This window comes from Amblyomma americanum, chromosome 6, assembly GCF_052857255.1.
Source record: "Amblyomma americanum isolate KBUSLIRL-KWMA chromosome 6, ASM5285725v1, whole genome shotgun sequence".
NCBI classification, from domain to species: domain Eukaryota; kingdom Metazoa; phylum Arthropoda; class Arachnida; order Ixodida; family Ixodidae; genus Amblyomma; species Amblyomma americanum.
This window is the reverse complement of record NC_135502.1, coordinates 8,937,492-8,959,403: the sequence shown is the minus strand read 5'-3', so window position 1 is coordinate 8,959,403 and position 21,912 is coordinate 8,937,492. Positions and strand designations below refer to the sequence as shown.

Here is a 21,912-nt window from a genome sequence, read left to right as displayed (position 1 = left end):
AAACAAATAAGTGCGATATGTTGATGAATATGACCGCATAGTTTGCTGGATTGAGTTTGTTTCCGTAGAGCCACCTTGAACAGTATGAACACAGCGTTAACAAGACGTCATATAGACAATTGGCCGGAAAACAACTCCCGCAACTTTTTCTTGGAAAACTATGAAAATCTGATTTTTCTCACGTACCACGTGGAGCCTGTGTTGTCGTAGTCGAGTCACCTTTCGGTTTGCAAACAGTCTGGCCATTTTCAACAGCGCATTCTTCGCCTTTGGTTCGACATTCTTGCTTCTTATCCTCAGTACACATTGCCGGATCTGGGCCACCAGACAAACAAAATTAAGGAATATTTCGTTGGATTACTTCATAGTATTTGTTTTCTCTGACAATGAGTAACCGATCAATACGAAGCCCTCCTATCAAACGCTTGCCATTCTAGTTAGCGCATTTGGCGGAACGACTCCCCCGCTCATATGAAGGTACCGGTTTTGAGTCACAACATTTAGTAAAGCACAAAGATTTCCTCTTTAGCGGTAGGGCTGCATTCAAGTATATGTTAAATGTTTTTTTTTTATTTCGCTGAAGCTGAACTCCCCTTCAAAACTGCGATCACTGAACTGGGAAGTGTCGCCTATGTATATGATGAAATTATTGCGCTACATTAAGCTTTCATTTTTTCACTCACAAACCAACGTATCTCCCCACGCTATGCGGCGGTTATAATATTTTTTTTTTTCCTGATGAAGTCCAATAAACACACTTGGTTTTGTCTACACACCAGGTGAAGCTTCCGTTGTCGCAGCCGAGTCCCCTTTCGCTCTGCAAACAGCCTGGTCGTTCTCAACAACGCATTCTTCGCCTGTCTTCACGCATTCTTGCTTCTTTTCCTCTGTACACGTTTTCGGAGCTACAACTAAAATTCATAACAGAAGCAACAACGAAAAGTAATGAGACATACTCTGCCGTATTTTGAACTTCATAGCGAAGCCTGAAAAACAACACAAATCAAACATATGCGACAAAATGTTCTTGCGAGGCGACCGGGTATTTCCACTCTGTGCTGAATTCCACTTTGCCCTGATGCACAAGTTCATTTAGCAAACGTCTCAGTAGCTGACTGTGTAGTGGTTAATTTGTGATTTTGCACAATGTTCGGATTGCACTCACGAGGCAGTTTTGGTGACGTCGTGATAAGGTGTGCCAAGCACATAGAGGTATATTGTGTATACCTTCGGGAGTAAAGGCAATAGAAAACGGAATGGCTACAAGTGTTAATGACGTGAAAAATGTGACCGAATTATATTTTGATGATATAAAGATACATAAATTAAAAAAGGTCAACTAAGGAATTAATCAAGAGTTGGTTGCCTTCTGTGACTGCTATTGGAGAAGGAAGAGAATTTCACTCTGAAGTGAGCGGTTTACAAGGGGCTACAATAAAGAGTTGCTTGTGCACGATGGGATGTCGGCCTCGTTAGCCTGATCGAAGCGAGATGTAATATGATGCCGCGGAAGGATAAATTCAACACGAACTTTGAATGATGGATTATATTTTGCAACAGACAGATACACGATTTCACAGTGGAAAAGTTCAGCTGCCTTTGTGTTGTCCGTGAAATTTTTGATGTGCTACAATGTCGACTTGAGATATTTGTTTTGAAAACGTGCCACTACGTAAAAACTCCGTTCATCTTCATCTCTTGAAAGTAAAGCAGTTTAGGGTTTGTTGATCGCAATTAACTGTTTTGTGATGTCTTAAAGTCATCACAAAATGGTTTAGGAAGATACCTGCGTGAGCTTTCCTCTTTCGTGATTTGAGAAAACTGCCCTTTTTAGATGCCACTGTGTATATAGTAAAAAATGACGGCTACCTGCCCCTGGCTGCAAAGTAGCTTCATTATCGTTCTTATATTGAAAATGGCAAGGGTGATGTTCTGGCATAAAGCTTCTACTGCTTCGGTAATGCTCAAAACTGTACTATGAAATAACGGTCATGAAATAGGGTTACTATGAAATAGCGGTCATGAGACAGTAAAAAAAACGAAAACGCTTTGAGTTAACTCTTTGAAGCAACAGTCACAGCACACGTGGGAGCGATGGATTAAAAAGGCTGTGCAGGTTCATATTGGGCCAAGTATGTCAGAATGAGGCTTTCTTAACTAAAATTTCTTCGTAGTCACATAATATATTAGTCGTTAAGGGTAACTGACTGCATTCCAAGACAAGGCAAGTGTAGCAGGTGGCGGCATAAAGTTAGGTGGGCGGATGAGACTAGGAACTTTGCGAGGATAACGTGCCCTGGCTGGCACATAATAGGGACATTCGGAGGGATATCTACAGGTCTTTGTTCTGCAGGATGCGTAGTCAGGGTTCATGAACGTTATCTAACTCGCCCAACTTTCGGCTGTGCATATGGCTGCCTATCCAGAGCCTGTGTAGGTCACGTGCCCATCTCAGAGAATTATCTTACCTGTACACTTCCCCTGAACTTCAGTCATGCTGCGTGGGCACTTGCAAACCTGTTTTTCACTTTCAAGAACGCATACATGGCCTGTTTTGTGGCATTCCTGTTCACTTCTCACGTCACACGATACTCCCGCTGCAAAAAAAAAAAGGAAGTGATTTTAGAGATTTTGAATAAATGTTTTCAAAATGTTCCCTCTATTTATAGGTATGCTGAAAGAGTGGACAAAGACGGCCCCCAAATATTCTCTTGCATGAATTTTTCTAATGCGAGAGCATTAGGAGGGCTATGAAGGCGAAAACTGTGTCTGCGGCTTCGGCGGCGGCGTTGTCGGCGTGTGCGTTTGTATGAAGCTTCCACCTGCTAGGTGGCGTTTAGGGGGATTTGCCTCTCTCCGGATGCCGGCCGTGAACCGTTTCTCTTTTCCCCTGCCCTGCACAAATTGTACAGAGGAGGGCGACGACGGACGAAGAATGGCTCAGCAAAAAGAAAATGACTCACTAGATTATAGAAAACAGCAGGCCTGCGTGAAAAATATGGAGCCTCCCGAAGAGCTATGTGCGCAAGAAATTCCGTTTCGCATGGCTCGGGAAGAGCGACCTGGGTCTGTCAAGCCTCACCGGGGATTGTATTTGAGGCGGCTACCTGCCAGTGCAGCGGCGCATCGCTTAGCCGCTGCGTCACTTCGCCGGTGCTCCTATGAATACTCGCTGCGATCTATGAATGTGGGACATTTTGCGTAGTTGCGGGAATTGGAATAGAATCAGAATTGGGTAGGTTCGGAAGTAAAATGTAGTGGGCTCAGATTTGAAAAAAGTGAGAACTGGAATAGATTAACGGGTGAAAGAAGAATGCTGTCTCATTTCCTCGATATAAGCTAGATTGATCACCTGTAATTTTTGTTTTACTAGTATAAAGCCGATCGCGGGCGCAGATATAATATCAGGCAGGACGAACTTTACCGGACTTTTTTAGCCAGTAAGGAGAGCCTTACAGGTGTCGGATGTCTACATGACGCGATCCAGCTTTCACATGTTTTATTCACGCGCTTCACTCCGACCCCAGAAAAGACTTTCGACAAAACAACGAATTCCTAAAATTTCATGTAGCATTTAGCCTCAAGCACACCTGAAGTTGCTTCCCTCCCTCAGCATCAAATGCAGATAGGCTCATTTGAACTGACTCAGAATCATCTGGTTTCAACTAGGGCTCAGCGGCCCAGTGAGAGACTGCTCATCTATCGGTCACGGTAGTCTCTATTGAGAAGAGCATAACGACATGAAGAGCATAACGACATGGAAATAACGAGCTGTCTTTTTATCGTGAGCTACTGCTATACGAATAAATCCCGTGTGAAGAGCTCGCAAAAACCATTTTTAATCCGTTACAACTTAAGGAGGCACTCAGCGAGTCCTGCCGATCTTTTTCCGAAGCCTGCTTGGCCTTGAAACAATCTAGTTGGGCCACTCAGGTCACGTGACCTTGTGAAGTCATCGTAACCTGCCCATCGGATTGTGTGCAAACAGCGCACCGGGGTAGCTGGGAGTTCAATGCATTATTGCTCGCGAGAGTTTGCTCGGAAAGAGGAACCTGGGTGTCACAAGCCCAATCGGTAACGGCATATGCCATCGCAGGGCGCATTGCTTAACGGACCACTGGGGTAGGAGTGGTATGAGTATTCCTACCCATGAATAAATGTAAAGTAGGGAATGTCGAATTCCGCATATATGGGCGTTAACCCATTACCACTATCAAGTCATACCCTTAAGGTGGGTTGTAAGTGTACCCTCCTGCTTTAGTGCTCTAGCACTAAGGTCCACCCACCGATTTCACCGACATATATCTGAAACCTGCTTGACATATTGAAAACCGAACTTCGAAGCGAAGCCGAAGTGAAAACCGAAGCGTTAGCGCACCTAATTGGCTTTTGGTGCAACCACGCTAAATCTTTCATTTTTTATAACAATAGCTGCAAGCGTCTCCCTTCACGGTTAAAGGGTTGACGCAGTTAAGTGCAAAAGGCATGCTATCCACACTTTCTTCATGGGTCGGCCTCTGAAAAGTATGCCCTGACTGTCCATGGGATCCAAGCAGGCCTGGCCAGATCGGTTATTGCGAAGGGCGCTCTGATTAGGACGTAATGGAGGAAGCGGCTGTTGCAGATCTGTTCCTCCACCCGCCACCGTGAAGCGAAAGACAAAAGGCACTGTCACCGTTCCGCTTGCCTAAGCCAAAGAGGAATGCGGCTGTCGTGTCTGGTTCCCCCTGCCAGGAACGAGGAGGAAAAGAAACAAGAACTCACGCTCGCATACGGAGCGGCGCAGACGACCCCTCGCCTTCAGGTCCACTTCGCGGAAGCCGGGTTTGCACTTGAACCAGAAGTATTCTCCATCTCTGACGCACTCATTCGTGTCCTTGGTGGCGGTCTCCTGCTCTTTCAGCAGGCTAGCGCAAAGGTTCTCTTCCTGGATTTCTGCAAGAATTAAGATGTCCCCGGAGGTTGAATGCCTTCTAGGGGCTCCGAAATACCGAGCGCTATCGTTAGAACGTTAGCTCCGCGTTGTTCGAAGCCCAAAGCAACGACTAATGCATAGTTGAAACAAGGATTCATAGGGGACCACACAAGCGGTGACCTCCAACTGAATTTTGGTTACCTTGTATGAAGGGTACGCGAACGACGCTGCAGAAGAAAACGTACAAGTGGCCTCTTTATAAAAATTAAAAGCTCCGACGGCGTAGTATTCGCATTCGTGGGTTCAAGTCTGCTTTCGAAAGGGAAAGCGAGAGTACATTGACGCAGGCGTCACATTCATATACCAGCTGTACAGCCTCTGTTAATGCGAAAGCATTATATGGCTCATCTGCAATGAAACCCGGAGCCGGCGCTGACCAGCAGCAGTGGTCCCGAAGATCCCAGATGACGTCACCGTGGCATCAAAGGAAAGTAAAATTTCTTCCGAAGATGCGGGGCATTGAGCCCAGGACTTTCAGTTTGTGAGGCGAGCATGTAACCCGCAAGCCACAAACGCGCTTGCTTCTTGACGAACAAAGGCGAATCTAGTGTATGCGTTGCCTCATGGCTGTATGCTAGGTAGGTGTGTCATTAGAAAGGAAGACGAAAAAAATATAAAAGAAAAAGAGGAAATACAAACGGCAAAAAATAAAAACTGCCTTAGCATTCAAAGCACATGAGTAATCACGACTGCCCTCCGTAATTTCTCTCGAGAGTATTTTTCCACGTGCTAGCCGACGACGGTAAAGATATTTAAATCAGACCTGCTCCCACACTGCGCACACGTGGACAACTAGGTGCATACATCCCCATGCAAGATACTACAACGGCGTCAATATGGCTTTGATTTGGCTGCCTCAAACTAAGCTAGGACATGAATACGAGGATTTGGTTCCTTTGTAGACGTTTTTATTCCACACCTCTGCTCAGAGGCCCATCTATGTTTTATTCTGCTTGCGCAACGTGGTTTACTTGAGAGCAAATAACAGCCACAGCTCCGTAGCTTGATTTCTATATTTTCTTCCACAGCGCCGTTCACGGTCAGTGCATATAAACAGCCACAACTTGGTAATTATATTCGATGTGGACCTGTTGCTTGCCTCCTTTTCTTTGCAGGTTCTTGTGTCTAGTACGGCGTTGCCCTTGTTACCAAACGCCCGCATCCTTGGATAAGTAAACAGTGCATCGAAGCGCTTCTAGAAAGGCAGCATTGAAATGATATATTCTCCTTGCAAGTTTTATGCTACCTTGTGTGGAACTGTACCTGATTGCATTTACTTAATGTAACTCTATGTAGTCGCTATTTGTAACTATTCTCTCCTCGCAGAAAAATGACATTCAACATTTTTTGGAGGAATATCCATGCGTCAGCTAGCACGGAAGAGTTTTCTGAAGTATGGAACCACATGAAGGTTACATTATTACATATAAAGCGTTCCCTCTTGACGCACTGTGCCATCTAATGTGTGCCTGTCTAGGAGCATAATCACGTTTGCAGCGTGGAAACTTCTTCCGGAGTGCAGGCCCATTGAACTGATGTAGTCGAACGCTTTAATCTATGTTTGAACAAAGCACAGCGTGTCTTACTGCAAGATGCGAACAACGTAATAGCCTTTCTGAGTATAATAGAAACATGCAGCAATTTTGAAAATGTTTCAAAGAGCTTCTTATCAAAGACTGCTTTACTGCAGCGGCTGGCTCCGAAGGCACAAACGCAGCACCACCCACAGGTTTAATAGATCATTCATGGTGGGTGAACAGCTTAAAAAAGGCGCGACAAAGAGAAGACAAGCGCTTGTAGCGCTCTTTACCCTGCATGAATGCTTACCAACTCGTCCAGATCTCAGCTTTAATTAATCACTGTAGTACACAAACCATCCTCGAATGGGTTAAACAAACGCGACTGAGACAAGACTTGCTTTCCTGCATGCGATCTTTGACTAACCTTTGAGCGCGCATGCAGTGAGATATAGGTTGGTTTGATTCAATGACCTAGAAGTATAGGCATGCGTCTTGAGGAGTCTTGGGTATGAATGAGCGTCCTCCTTTCGGTTGTGAAGGCTTAAGCTATCATGTTATATAACGTCCCTTTTTTTACATTGAGCAGTTACGGACAAGGCAGAGCGATCATTCGTGAAATTGCCGTCCAGTCGCACACCAAAAGCCCCAAGGCCCTCCAGGAACCTTGGCGAGTTGCGAAATTCTTGGATGATTGTGGACACGTTTGGGAAATCATACCTGTTGCCGAGCCCTTTTGAATCGGAAGCCTGGGATAAATCCTGCAAATGTTCCCTTCAGGATATTCGCATATCTGAAGCTTCCTGAGCAGGTACGGAGACAGTGGCTTGCCAGTAATCAGTCTTGCCGTAATGTCATCGCTGGAATTTTAGAAACATAAGTAAGCCTTTGTTTTTGTTAGCGATTTATAAAACCTCGGACAAGCGAAAAATCTAAAGCAATATCAAGTGTACATATGCATCCACGTTTTGGTACAACTTGCAGCCCCAGAGCAGCACGAAAATTCGTCATGTGGTTAACGGCTGTATGTATGCTCAGTGACATATAGCGGTCCTTGAGGACATAAGAATACAGTCGGAACCTGCTTTGTATTTCACACTAAGTTATAGGATTTGTCTAAAGCACACCATTTCGCGCAGTGTGCAGGAACCACGCCTAGTGCGTTTTGTATTATATCGAGCATGAGTGACGGAACAAAGTCGCGTACTCCATCTCAACAGTGACCTCACTGATGCCCACTCATCCTTAGCAAATTAACCTTTGGTTGCATGGCGAATAATTTCCCTTCGAGGAGAGCGCCATTTTGAATTATCCATTGTTGCGTCATTACGTTCAAGCACAATATTCAGAAGGTGGCTTTGTGTACATTGTTTACAGGGTACACGTAATAAATAAAAGTAGTGCACTCAGGCTAAAAAGTTGTGGCATCGCCCAGCAGATGCAAGGGTGCGTTTTTGTCGTGGCCCTCAGGGAAAGCGGCGAAGTACCCTCACAATCTTTTCCCGTTGTCCAATCAGTATTACTTCCATTCACCGATTCGTGGTGTGTGCTTGCCACCTGCCTGCTGATAGCCTACGTGCCTGTGCAGATACACGAGAAGGAATCAATGAAGAGGTTGCTCTTTGGCTAACCATTGGAATTGTGTGTGTAATGCTCCGCTGCCACATGTGTGGTCAGGCCCACAGCATTGGAAACAGCGTACAAAAGACAAGGACGGCACAACAGACGCGACTGGCGCCAGTCCCGTCTGTTGTGCCGCCCCTCATTTTATTGCGCCATGCTTCCAAGGAACTCAAATCAAGTGCCCCAAACTAGGCTTTTGTTGCATGTCCAGTGCGGTTTCCTCAAACCTGAGTGCCATATAGCAGTCGTGGGAAGAGTCCGACAAGGACATCGATGAGTAACGTCGTGAATAGAAGGGCTCAGTTTTTGCCGCATAAAGGCCATATCTCGTTATTCATAACAGGTTCCATAATATTACAAGACCAAAAATTAAGAATATCGGAGAGTTAAAGATGCCAGGGTAAAACTATGTCACCTTAACAATATCTGGGATAGGGCGGCCTGTGTCTGAAGAAGCAGAGAAAATGTGAGAGCCATCGCAGGTTGCCCAAAGTGTGGTCCCTTGATAGTGACAGTCACGCAAGGTGCATGTGCTTGCTCCTAGCCATTAGCTCAAAACCCTGATCGCTGTACTCTGTCATAGCTACCAAACTCGCATGAACATAGCAGATGGTTTGCAGATGTGCAATATGAGTAAGCCAGCAGAAGAAAGCAATGCACTCACAGGGCGGCACTGGGGCCTGAAGCAGTGCAGGCTGTGCGGCTATCAATACATTGTGCCTCATTGTCACGTTCCTTCATGCTTACCCTAGGTTTTCATACTACTGGGAACAAAGGTCTACTCACGTGCAGTTTAGTATTTCGACCCGAAAAATTTCAGGGCCGATGGTGGTTTGCATCTAAAAAGAGAAATGAGCACGAAATGAGCAACTCTGTAACATGAATGTGCAGCGCGTTACCAGCTGCAGAACCCGAGTATGTACACAGCAACGGATTCGTATTCCGTATTTGGTCCTGTATAAGTTGGGGACTTTGGGATGGCACGTGTAGAAGACAATGAATAACCAGTTAACGAACGGTAAGTCAGTCAAGCACGTATATCACCGGCTCACTTTGACACTTTTCACAGAGGAAGAAACAAAAGAGACCTGTTGACACTTTTTTTTTTGAAGCCGGAAGTGCAACTGCACCGCTATCGAAACCACCACTCAGATGCTGGGAGCACCCGGCTATATTGTCGCCAAGACCGCGCTGCAACTCGTGGGAGGATGCAGCAAAGAAAGTGTCCAGGCAAGTTCTCCCCATTATATCACATATCCTTTCTTGTTTGCTTATGTCTTCATCTGCTGCTAGGAACACTACCCGTTGCTGACATAAAAACTATTGTGCAATTTGTGGGCATTGCTAAGACCATTGGGAGGAAATGGAATCCAGAACCAAGTGACTTCCGCCATGCTTTTCTCCCATGTCGTGCTATTAAAAGGGACTCTGGTGTCTTTTCCTTCGTACTTGAATGCTTTGCTCCACGACAGTCGCCGCGTTGGACCACTGGCTATTTCGTATCACTCAGAACACCAGTTCGCGGGTCGGGGGATTGTTGCGGCAGAAGCATTGTATTCGAAACAATAAGGGTGTTGAGAAAGAAATCAGAACACGTATACAGTCGAACCCACTTATAATGGCAGTAGATTTAACGAACGCTCGGTTATTACGAGCGAGGAAGGCGCTACCGTCCAAACATCTATTAGGACAATGGCAACGCATCTCAGGTAGAACTAACAATTGTGGCCGCAGCACTCGGTTATAGCGAACGAGGAGGCGCCGTAAACTTGCCCCGGAGTCGAAAAACTCGCACTTTCAGGAAGCGCGGAGACCGAAGAGTGTGCTCCGTAACATCACTCCGGAAACAACATGGCGCCGCAAAAAAGCAATGAAAAAGGCGGCATTGAAATTATAGATAACCGCCGGCCAAGCATGCGCCGATGCGTGCAAATCAATCGTTGCATCCGTGCCCGTTGGGCAAAGTGTCTAAAGTCGAAGAAGAAGAGAGGTAGGTGCGAGACCGAGGAGATGCCGAAATCGAAGCTGAACTGAGAACCGTTGAGGGTCCAACAAAGAGGAGTGATTTGAAAATTTCGAGTGCCTTGCTGTCACCGCTGGCCGCGTGGTATGTGACACCTGACCAGTCGGCTATCCGCCTTTTTCTGCTGTTACCGCGTGCAGACAGCGCCCAGACAGCAAACAGTGCAGCTGATACGTTTTGTGCCTACGTGCACTACGCTTCCTTCGTAGGTGCGTGGACATAGGACCGACAGATGACGCGAATGGGATCAGACGTACTTGGATTTCTCTCAGCGCGTCACTGATGCACAACTAGCCGGATGTCTCATGGGATGACATCGTTAGTGCGGACGCTGAATGGAGACGTTCTCTAGCGATGTCCCCAACCGCCAGGAATCTGTTCAGGGCGATTGAACCGCCACCAGCTGTCGTGAACACTTCATCCGCGATTAGTTATAAGTTATAACGCATTCCTGAAGCAGACTGATAGCAGCAAAGGTCTAGGCCAGGAGAACATGACCGCTCTGCAGAGATTGCAAAACGCCGTAATAGTGTCACCTTTGAAGAAGTAGACGTATAAAACTCATTTTTTAAAGAAATAAACCCAACTCTTGTTGGAATTTTTGCTTGGATGCGCTATGAGAAGTCCATTTGCTAGGAATTTTAAATACAGCGAATGCCGTCCGACTGGCCGTCAAATTCGTTATAAGTGGGCTCGACAGTATTGAGATTTGGATGCATGCCAAAGAAAGAACGGCAAAGGGTTGAATTTCTCCGGAAGCTTACATTACTTGGTGCCGACAGCGCATAATGTTGACTTTGGAAGATAACCATCAATTAGTTATTAATTTACGGCAAAGGAGCCCCATTTAATGACGCTTCCTTACAGCTTTAAAATTTAACAGCTACATGGAGTAAGCTGGTGTGAGTCCTCAGAACTTCAGATTCGTCGGCAGCTCCTTTGTCGTGTAAACATTTCTTATACAGAAGAAACCATGCGCATACACTTCTTACTTGTCCTCTGTCAATTAAACGAAAAAGCTCGTCTGAAAAGACGTCGACCTGCAGTTATAGGAAGCCAACAGATGCTACTTTCTCTGTGAATATACATTAGTACGCGGATAAGGCAATGCGAAATATTCTTGCCTGAATGCAGGCATTACCTGCCAACTTCACACACACAACCAAAGAAACTAATAACTGAGCTTAGAGCGCCTTCATTTCGCAAAGGATCCCCTCACCGTTACGCAAAGGTTGCCAGCCTTCCGACTTACCGCCTGCAGAACTCGGTTCTTGTGAGTGTCGCAGTCTCGCGCCTCAAGCGAGATATTGGGTTTGAAGGACACCGTATAATAGTACTCATCTGAAATGATCAAAAGGAAATGAATGCAATTACTGAGTACACAGCTAAAGTGCTGGTAATTGAAAATTTCGAACATGATCAACACATGACGCTGTTCGAATAAGTAGACAAGAACATGCAAGCTGTCCTGTCTCGTCCTTTACGATCTGAGTGCCCTCATAAGAAGGCACGTTGATATAAATTTTCTTAATCTAGCAATTCCCAGAAACTACTTAGAAATGAAAAAGGAAGACTTGTAATAACGGCGTAAAAGGTTTTTCACGGATATATAGGTATATATCTGAAGAAGAATGGTTATGTGAGCAATTATCAGTACCTATGTCAGGGCAGGCATGGGGATACAAAAAGGAGTTGCATGCAGCTTTTTCAGAATCTCAGCATTTAAAGTAAAAAATGGTAGCGTTTTAACGTAGTTAAACGTAGGAGACGTGCGAAAGCATGTGTTTAGCCTGGTGGGCTCTGGGTTTGCTTTGCTGGGTCGTCGGCACGTCTGGCGATGACTATAAAGTCAGGTTAAGCTCTGATCGAAGTTAAGCTGATCTGATCTTGATGTAGAGGGGTTTACAGCGCAAACAAGACAAGGACAAGAGTTTTAATCATCTGGTCTATTCGCGCCGCAGATGAAAAATGATGAAGACGACGTTGTGCGATGCACAGTGGGAGAAAGTGTTGCAGTTTAACTCGAGGCGCAGCCGGCTTCGCGATAGCATAGTGCTCTCGTGCAGTGACCAGCGAAGCTAATCTATTCGCGCTGCTGTGGGTTCGAAACCCAGTCGCGGAAATACGAGCATTCATTTTATTTCTGCAGGGCCTGTTGCTACACTAGGCTTGGCCAAGGTCACCGTCCAATTGGCTACAGCTGAAGCGACGATCCTCCCAACTCACCCGGCCTTCCTGCCATTGGCTGTAGCTTGCGCGACGCTGCTCCGAACTAACCCGAGCTTACCCGAGTAACTCGGAGGCTTCACACAAGATTCTTGGTTGCGACAGTGTCAACTAGTGCTTTCGCATTAAATTTATGGGCAAGGCACAAGGCCGGAAACATTACCTGTGGCTCTAGAATTTAGGCTAAGTTAGCTAGAATGCTAACAGAAGGCAGGGAGAAGTGTAATGGATTAACCAGAAGCGGCATTATTTGACGTGGTGTAGATGCTATCCATCTCCCAGGAGTCCCAATTAGAGTGGTAAATAAACTGAGTGCCCTGAAGAAGTTGTGTTACCGGGTTGTAGTCTTCACCAGAAAGAATTTTTCTTGAGTCGAGAAAATTTGATATTTTCTTTATAGCCCCTTGACGCGCTGATGAGGATGGCAATGAATAATTCTCCTCAACCAGAAATAAGCTACACATGAGGAATTTGCCAAAATACATTGCACTAAGAAAATAAGGCATTGTTTTATGGGATTTTCCTGTGAACGGCAACACATGCGTTCTTTCGAAGTGATCACCTCAGCAATCGTTTACATTTTGCACGCAATAAGCTTCATGTGCCACGTGGATTATGGTTGTGTTATTTCTGCGGGAAGAGAAAGCGTGGTTGGTATTTAATAAGGAGTTGCACTTTAATGAAGCTAGCAGTTAGAATATTGAGAGAACGCATGTGGTCATTTCACAAAGTTGAAGGTGCCAACGCTGAATAGCAAATTTAAACAAGAGAGCAAATGATGCAAATTTTAAGAGTTAAATAATAAAGATGTCAGATTAGGATAGGTTAGATTATGCTTTTATTAGATATGCTTGTCAAAAGCTTTCGAAACGATGCATGCATGAATGCTGATGTTTCAAACTTGCAAGATGCTCTTTTAGCACTCTGTGAAAACCGCTATCAAAGGAGTAGTTAAAACTAGCACATATTTCTACAGCCGAGATGAATGGGGTACAATCTTAAGCAGGTTCTCCGAAAGCCAGCCTGTTCACTGGGTCGACCTACATCTCACATTTCTGTGAATTTATTCCCGATTGTTTTAATGAATGTCGTTTAGAGAGAGGAGATTACCGTGATTGGTGCAAACTATGTTCTGCAGGATTATTTTTATGTATCGCAAAGTGCTTCCCGATTGTTTAGTTGTGCAGCAGATGGTTCACTCTCCAAGTTTCACAATGCGGAACAAAATGGTTTATATAGGGCACAGAAAATTGTAGTCGGAGAAAACTGTGCTGATTTGCAACTGTCCCTCAAGGACAGAGCCATCGTTCCTTGATGTACTCACTTAAAATGCATTCCTTAGTGGCAGACGATCTGGGGTTCTTCCTCAATGCCCATGGGCAGGAGCAGCGCTGCTTCCCGAAGTGCACTCGGCAATCAGTGAAATCCTCGTGGCATTTGTTTTCAGAACATTCACCTTTCATAAAAAAAAACACAGTGTACCGCATAAGCCATCACAAATTTAACAAGATATATTCGAAAATAAAGCTCTGCAAGTGTTACGAATTTTCAAATAGCTAATAAAATGCCTTGTGTTTAATTTGGCAAAGTAATATAATGAACAACGTTCACGACTAATGGAAAGAGGGGTTAGTTTGAATTACTTTCACTTGATCCTTTACTCTCACAGCGTCAACGCAACTTATTTAGCGCCACAAAAACAAAAAAGGCGCTAGCTCTGGCACAACGCCCTATAACACCTTAATCGCCGAGCTCGGAGCTGGCGCGCTGCCCCAAGTTCATTCGAGTGTCGGCGACGCGGCTGGAGCAGCACATCCCTCTATGCTGCCATTAAATAATTTACAAGCTTAATCGGCGATAAAAGAGGATCTCCTACCATATATGTGTTTATTTGATTGTTTCGTCATGCCATCGTCCTGCCTACATCATTTACACTCGCTGCACCTCTACCACTTCTATTTTAGAGCAGCTGCTCTTAATGGCAAGGTGTCCGGCGATCTCGTCGTCTGCCGCCCGCTGTCACCGCACAGTGCGTGTCAGGCTCTAGAAATAATAAAGATAAGAATAGTGCCTCGCTGGGCGCTGGCAAGAGGTCTGTGCTCTTCTAACTTCTGCAATATGCCTTTTGCCTGACTACATCTCTTAGCGCGGATTACGGCTCAAGACATACCTGTGCATTGTCCATCCACTACATGTTGATGGTCTGGGCATTCGCAGACGGCTGTTTTGTTTTTCATGGTGCAGTATTGGCCTGGGAGGCACTTCTGCTCCTCCTCTTGCGGGCAGGTAAGTCTTGTATAATCCACTGAAAAAGTAGAGCGGAATAAATTAAAACAGAAAGTATAAGTTCTCATGACCGCAGCCCATCTAGTGGCTTACGTTGGAACAGAAAAAGTCAGCGTTTACCGAAACAAAACATTAGTCGGATCCCAACAAAGCATGCCAATGTAGCCCCTTTTTGTGTGCGTGGCCTTTTAATTTTAGTGAACACTAAACATGGAAACCCAGTATTTGATATGCGTTGCGGCGCTCTGCGTTTAAGGAAGTACTGTTTGAGAGAGGTACGGGGTCCTTGAGAGACTTTGTATGTCTGGGCAAAATATTGCTCACAGACGATATGCAAATGCACCGGCTGAGGTTACAGTTTTTATCTTGACTCACAGTGCGAAAACAGTCCGTAACCCTAGATTTCTTTTCATTTGACGGCAAACACAAATCTGCACATTTAAGAAAAACAGACACAGTGATAAACATGGATATGGGTACGCAGGCCAAGTGTTGCACGAGAAGTAAAACACGCTTTCGTCTGTCCCTCGAGGTACGCCGTGCTTCATTGCAACGAATTTCACTCATCTTAAGCTTGTTTCATTGATATCAGGCGTGTGGAGACTGGAAAGTGCGCGGGAACAATTTCTTTAGTCACACACGAAAAAAAAAAGAAATGTGATTTTTCTTTAATAAAATTGCCAACGATAGAAGCAGTCGCGAGTCTTACTTGTAATACCTATCTCCTGCACACTGCCTGACTAGCTCTTTTGCAAAAGGGGAAGACAACTGGAGTGCGGGAACTCGCTCGAATTTGAGAACTACTTAATGCAAAGCAAGCATACGACAAGCAGCCCGTTATAATGCTAACAACAAATACAAAACAGCATTGTCAAAGAAAAGAAAACAACATAGCATAACAGTACTTTTTAACAATTGCTTCCCACATATTTTTCTTGTCCCTCCGCCTTTGTCAAGTACCGACTCTGACATCACGGCTTGCTCGAAATGGCAAAGAAGCACTTCAGTGAGCCGGGAAAAGAACAATTGCACAAACACCGAATGTCTTATTTTTACCTTTGCACTGGATTCCGTCTTCGGCAACTACATATCCCGAATTACATTGGCACTCGTAAGCTCTACCCGGGACTTTTGACGCCCTGCATCCGTTCTTGCAAAGGAGCTTCCCTTCACCTGCTATGCAGGCGCCTGCAAAAGGATGCACCACCGGTTAGTTGCATTCCACAAGAGTACAAAAAGCGAACATTCTAAAGGGTAACGCTAAAATATCAACGGGACGAGTCTATTGCTGATTCACCAAAGGTGCACCACGCATACGCTTTTTCTGTTTGCGCGCCTTGTGGTTTTGTTCAAATTATCTTGCCAACTTTTCTAATATTTAAGGAGTAACAAGGAAACAAATCTTTTTGATGAAGGGCGTCATAAATGGCTGGGTTGCGCAGTGTGGCTGTCTATTCAGAATAAAATACGCGCCCATCAGCTCTCGTGTTAATTGATAGTGATGGCTCTTTAATAATTAAGGCTCACTGCGAAGCGCTGCTACTTGAACCGTTTATGAGATTGGTATGCTTGCCGAGCAGTTCTGATATGGGTGTCATCCAAGCATCACATGATAACAGAAAAACCTCAGGGCCTTCTTAACCACACTGTAAAAGAATAAAATGCGAAAGCACTTAGGGGCCAACTTCCCAATTTTGGGGCCCTATTATTTTCAACTTTGGCGGTGCGCTATGATTAGTGCACTGGTGGTCACGCCGTGTTGATGACTCTACGTTCCTCTCAATCGCATTCATAGATTGCGGGGAGCTCTTATATCCCTACTGCCCATTGGTGCAGCCATTAGGCGATGCGCCACTGCCACTGCAGGTGGTTTTTGCTAAGGCAGACATCGGTGGGGTTTGAGAGACACAGGTTGATCTTCCCGATCTCCCGTAAGGCTAATGCCCAGCGCCACTTTAACTAGGTGGCAATTGAATTCAAGTTGGCAACAGAGGGCAGTTTGCTCACAACCCGGTCGGCAGGTTGCCACCTTCCACGATGGGCAGACTGTGATGACGTAACAAGGTCACGTAACCTCTCTCAATCAAGCAGCGAATTTAGTGAGGAATTTCAAATTTCGAGGTGCTCTATAATTGGTCATTTGGGGTCATGTGGCCCTGTTGACTTCATCATTGATTGATCAATCGAAGGATTCTAATATGAAAAAGTGAATTTTTTTCTGTGGCGGCAGTCTAAATGATATCGCACTTAAACATTTAGACATGCACAAGACATTGACGGCAGTGCTCTTTACGGCCACCTGACATGCATATTTGTGAATAAAAAAGTTAGTTGAGAGTCAGTGCTCTTCTATACTTCTTTGTCTGTCGTCTTGGTTAGCGCTCTTTAGTTGACCACGAGTCGATAGGTGCCGCCGTGGTGGCACAGTGGTTATGGCGCTCGGCTGCTGACCCGAAAAAGCGGCTTCGATCCCGGCAACGGCGGTCGCTTTCCGATGGAGGCGAAATGCTAGAGGCCCGTGTGTTGTGGGATGTCAGTGCACGGTAAAGAACACCACGAGATCAAAATTTCCAGAGCTCTTCACTACGGTGTCCCCCACAGCCTGAGTCGCTTTGGGACGTTAACCCCTAGAAACCATAAATAATAAACGAGTCGATAAGCTATGAGTGAATCAGACAGTCGACCACACGCCGTTTCCTGCGTACAGCCGCTGTCACATGTTTAAAAAAAGCAACATTAGCGCAAAAACAAAATTTCATGGCCACCTTTTCATGCATCCAGCATTAGAGGTAGAGAGTCTAATTGCATTGGTGAAAATGATAGAGGAAATCAAGATCTAAAGCACTAAAGCTGGTGTAAGTATTGAAGCTGAGCATACTTAGGCAGTCTGCGCCCTTCCTGATGGTACCAGGCGAGCAGTAAGTGCCAATTGGAGGGGCTTCTGAAAAAGTGCACGAAGAGAAAAGAAACGATCACTAGAGAAGAAATAAGTACTAAATTCTACGCGGCACTCTAGATACTTTCTCTCAGCCGTGGAAATAAAAGACAAGTTAAGAGCATGAAAGCGAAGTACAAAGACATCGCATACTACCTGCTCTCGACAAAACAGGCCCGCAAAAGTTAGCACCTGCAGCCTTTTTGGCTAATTTCGCACATTACCAATTTGGATACAACATTCTCCTGGTCATACTAGTGCTAATAAGTGATAGGCTAAAACATTATTTCGCATGTGTTCGAAGAACTAGATTGATCCATATTATGTGGCATCAACATCAAATGAGAAGTCACGAACCTCGCATTATTGGTAGCGGAATGCAGTAAAGATTAAGAAAAAAACAATTTTTTATTGTATTCGCGGTAGATTTTGACATTGCACTGTTTTCACGGGCTTCTTTTATATGCGAAAAAAAAGACAAATGCTTAAGAGAACAAGCACTGCTAGCTGTAATCTGCATTCTTGCGCATGAATAAACAACTGTTTGGAACCAAAGAAAGGTCTCGTAAATATCGTGTCTGTTTCAAGCTACTTCTTGGGGGAAAGTAACATATCAATTTTAATTCGTGATTATAAAATGTACACACCCTTGCGGGCACTGTAGAAGAAGTTTTCTGGCACAGTACATTGGGCATAACCTTAATACACTTAACAGAAATCACAAAGTGCGGTTGCCACATGCTGACGTAGGTTTGCGCGTCTCATATCGAGCCACGCAAGGCAGACACCCAGCGGTTCAGTATCATCCGCCAGCGTCCTGAATCTAAATTAATGCGGCCTTTCGATGTCGGAAAAGAGATATGCATGTGCACCAGGTTAAGCGACGGCTATGTTTCCTGTATGATTGCCGTTTAAATTTGTTATTCTCGATAAAGAGTACTTTTCCATTCATGCATAAAGAAACAACCAGAAAGTGCTCAGTACACTGCCCACACATTGCGGCAGATTATCCCAACTTCTGTACCACCATCAAAACGAAACACATAAGTACCCGACTGGCTTTCACACGGCATGAGTAATGACACCATCGTTTTAAAGATTTCCGCATAGGTACACGCAAAACGGCGCGTGGGGGGAAGGGGGGGGGGGGGGAGACATCGAGCGCTCCGGGCTAAAACTAGTTTTAATAACGGCCTACGCATCGGCGCCCACTAGTAAACATGTTTCATGAGGAAGCCCAGAATTAAGATTGATTCCTTAGGACTGCCGAAATTTCATCGCTATGGTCGGCGCTACATCACCTTGGTCAACATCTACATTTACCCTCAGATATGTTGTTCTCGAATTCTAATTCTTTCCTGTTTCTCCAGAAATCGCAATTCCATACACCACACTGCAACTTAATTCTTCTGCTGTTAACGTTAACATAACATCATTTGCTTTCGCCTTCGCAAAAACACGCTTCATACATCTGTATAAGCGTCGCATTGCTCTCAGGGAGAGAGCAGTATACATTTCATATTCAAATGCGGTCATGACAGATCAGGACCGAATTACGAAGCGTGCATTGCTAAATTTAGAGACTTAATTCCTGCATCAGTAACAAAAGTCCAGTGCTACTGAAAGACGGGATAAAGAGGGTAGTAATTTGCAGGAAGAAGCTGCAGGCCATTGATGAACTAGTAAAAAGACATAGGCTGCAAAGTTTCTGCATACCAACAGAAAATATTGGCGTCTAATGCTAGCAAGGACACTTTAATAGCTGAGAATATACAGGCCGTTCAAAATGTGTGAGGTGTAGTTTCACCGAATAGTTTCAGACCTCAGCATTTTTACCGGTCGCACACAAAGTAACGACTTTGTTTTTTTCACATTACCGCATGGGAATAGAACTAACATGCTGAAAAATTGTGTGCGCTGAGCGTGTTAGTACCTAGCTGCCCTATTAGCTGCTCTCACCTTACCTACTGAAAGTCTTCCAAATTTTGTACTTCGTGCGTATTCGTCCACTGCTCGTAGACAGCGTATTTCGTACATATGTAAAAAGTTCATTAGAGTGTTCACGAATGCTTTAGGAAAGCCGTTAGAGTCCTCTCGAGAGTAACGGCAGTCTACAAAAAGCTGACGACATGAGCGGTTAAGTCTAAGCTTTAAGCAGGCAAAAAGAAAAGTGCGGTACGGTTGTGCCGCGAAAAAAGCACCATTACGTACTTGAACAGTCTTTTTGGTCCCATCCCTCGCAGCAACGTGGATCTTTATCAAGGAGGTTTTTTTCACAAAGATCTTTGCAACTGAGAGCTGGATACAAGCAGGTGGTGGCTAAAAAAGACATTAAAGATTTTTTTTTTCAGAACCAAATAACACATAATTTCAGGCACATATTGACAGTCCACATGTAGAGGAGCAAGTAAAATCTACTGTAGGAGCGAAATAATAAAGACAAAAAGTGCACCAAAGATACTGCAACTCTGGGAAGAAATTGCGCTTAAATGAAAGAGCAGAAATATTTGAAGCCTGGCACAAATAAAATAAACTGTCGCTTACGCTAAAAGCAAGATACCATTAGACTTTCCGTAGGGATTACAGATTTTAACTTAAATATAATGTGATGCGTACAGCACCCAAAGCCGAGCGGCAAAAATATTGCAGTAGATCGCGTTGCCAAAAGTAGGAACCATGCATGAAACGTTTTTCAAGACCGGCGTAGGCAAGTCTAGGACGTGTAATAGATAATGCGAACTCAACACTTAGAGTGTGCCTCAGAAAGGCTCCATCGCTACTTCACTCCTGCATACTATTCGAAATTAAATTCGCACTTGGAGACCGTTCTTTTTGACGATCATAAACACAGTTTGCCAACAATGGGAGCTAGGAGCACTTCGTGCTTGGAAACGCGTTTTGTCGCTAGAAGCTGCTTGCGGAGCGCCCCAGTGAAGCCTCACGAGCGATGGCCTGCATACACTGTAAAGCTATTTGGCTGCTCAACATCATGTGCCAAAATCGGCGAAGTGCGCGGTCGGGTCTTTTCTTCTCTGCTAGCTCGCTCCAGCCTTTTCCAGTCAGCGCGCACGATAACCCATCACGCCTAAAAACAAGCGCGCACCAATGTCTCCAGAAGGTTTGGTGGCAGTTTCTCCCGCAGAGCAGCGAGGGTGCTCCACGCAGTGCTGTGCGAATAGCAGCAGTGCCCGGACAAGGTTTATATTTTGACCTCCATCGCCATGTTCGAGTACAAGCATCGATCATGCACACGGCTCCATGACTGAACCCTTTTCAATTGAATTTGATCATGACGCCGTGCCATTCGCCTGCACCTTTTCCACTCACAGAGAATTTACTCTGTTAATCCTGCTTCCCGCGCATGTGCGTCTGTATTCTTCCTGAAACATTGAGGAAACCTTTGCGCTTAGTAGTTGAGTTGGACACATTACACACGGACGAAATAATTTCCCGTTGTATTCAGAGTATCACTCGCAATATAAGCCGAAATGCCGTCTAGCAACAATGAGTGAAGAGAGAATAGTGCGTTTGATTACATTAGCCAAAACATTAGTGTGGGTTCCTCTCCCAGGCACTTTGGAAAGCTTATTAAGGAAGAAAGTAAGGGGTGGGTGGTCTTGAGACTACCCAAAATGCGCATTAGCTTTTTAAAGCACTCTGATTGCACTGTGGCATCAACACTTCATTGTGCTGCTCGTTGATATCCCTGCTCGTTGGTGCGTTTTCTGAACGTCTGTCACAAAGGTTTATTGCCCGACGGGACCAACATAACAGCCCTATGAACGCCTTTACGTGATATGGAAGAAGTTAGCGTAAAACTTAGACGGAGACCGAGAATAAACACACCAGACGACAGACGAGCGCTACTTGGTTGGTAGTAGCCCTCGTCTGTCGTCTGGTGTGTTTCCTCTCGGTCTCTGTCTAAGTTTTGCGCTAACTTCTTCCATATCATGCAAAGCCAACTTGCCCGACAACACGCTCTTCTGAACGCCTTTACGTCTCATACATTGCCAGAGTGCGGCTTTTGTGAGAACATATATCAAGAAAGAGCTTGCGTGCGCTCAGTTGCCACGTTCTAGCATCGTACTAGCTTTATAAAGAAGGTTATGAGGTGCAATCCATGAATAAAATTTTCACCTCAAGTGTGCCTACGAATATCACTATAAACGAAGAAAGGGTGCCATTTTTCATCCGCTTAATCAGGACAACAAAGGGCAAATTCATGCCAAGTAATAGCTTGAAAATGTTATTGTTACTTCAAGTCATTACTGTGGCAATAAGGTGCACAACAATTTGAGCTTTGAAAGTAATAAAAATACGTTTCTTT

At 44.9% G+C, this 21,912-nt stretch overlaps 1 protein-coding gene across 2 annotated transcripts in view; it reads right to left on the bottom strand.

Moving 5' to 3' along the window:
* Window positions 1–21,912, bottom strand: part of LOC144136260 (glycoprotein antigen BM86-like) — a 40,722-nt gene that overhangs the window by 9,103 nt on the left and 9,707 nt on the right. Inside the window, exons 5-16 of one of the 2 annotated variants that reach the window (XM_077668459.1) lie at window positions 19,797–19,904; window positions 17,529–17,591; window positions 15,707–15,838; window positions 14,535–14,669; window positions 13,689–13,820; window positions 11,391–11,479; window positions 8,902–8,954; window positions 7,213–7,352; window positions 4,765–4,935; window positions 2,469–2,597; window positions 777–911; window positions 187–315 (exon numbers count right to left, since the gene is read on the bottom strand). In XM_077668459.1, coding sequence (XP_077524585.1) covers window positions 187–315; window positions 777–911; window positions 2,469–2,597; window positions 4,765–4,935; window positions 7,213–7,352; window positions 8,902–8,954; window positions 11,391–11,479; window positions 13,689–13,820; window positions 14,535–14,669; window positions 15,707–15,838; window positions 17,529–17,591; window positions 19,797–19,904 — 1,416 coding nt within the window. The remainder of the gene's footprint in view (window positions 1–186; window positions 316–776; window positions 912–2,468; window positions 2,598–4,764; window positions 4,936–7,212; window positions 7,353–8,901; window positions 8,955–11,390; window positions 11,480–13,688; window positions 13,821–14,534; window positions 14,670–15,706; window positions 15,839–17,528; window positions 17,592–19,796; window positions 19,905–21,912) is intronic. The other variant, XM_077668460.1, reaches the window with a different exon arrangement.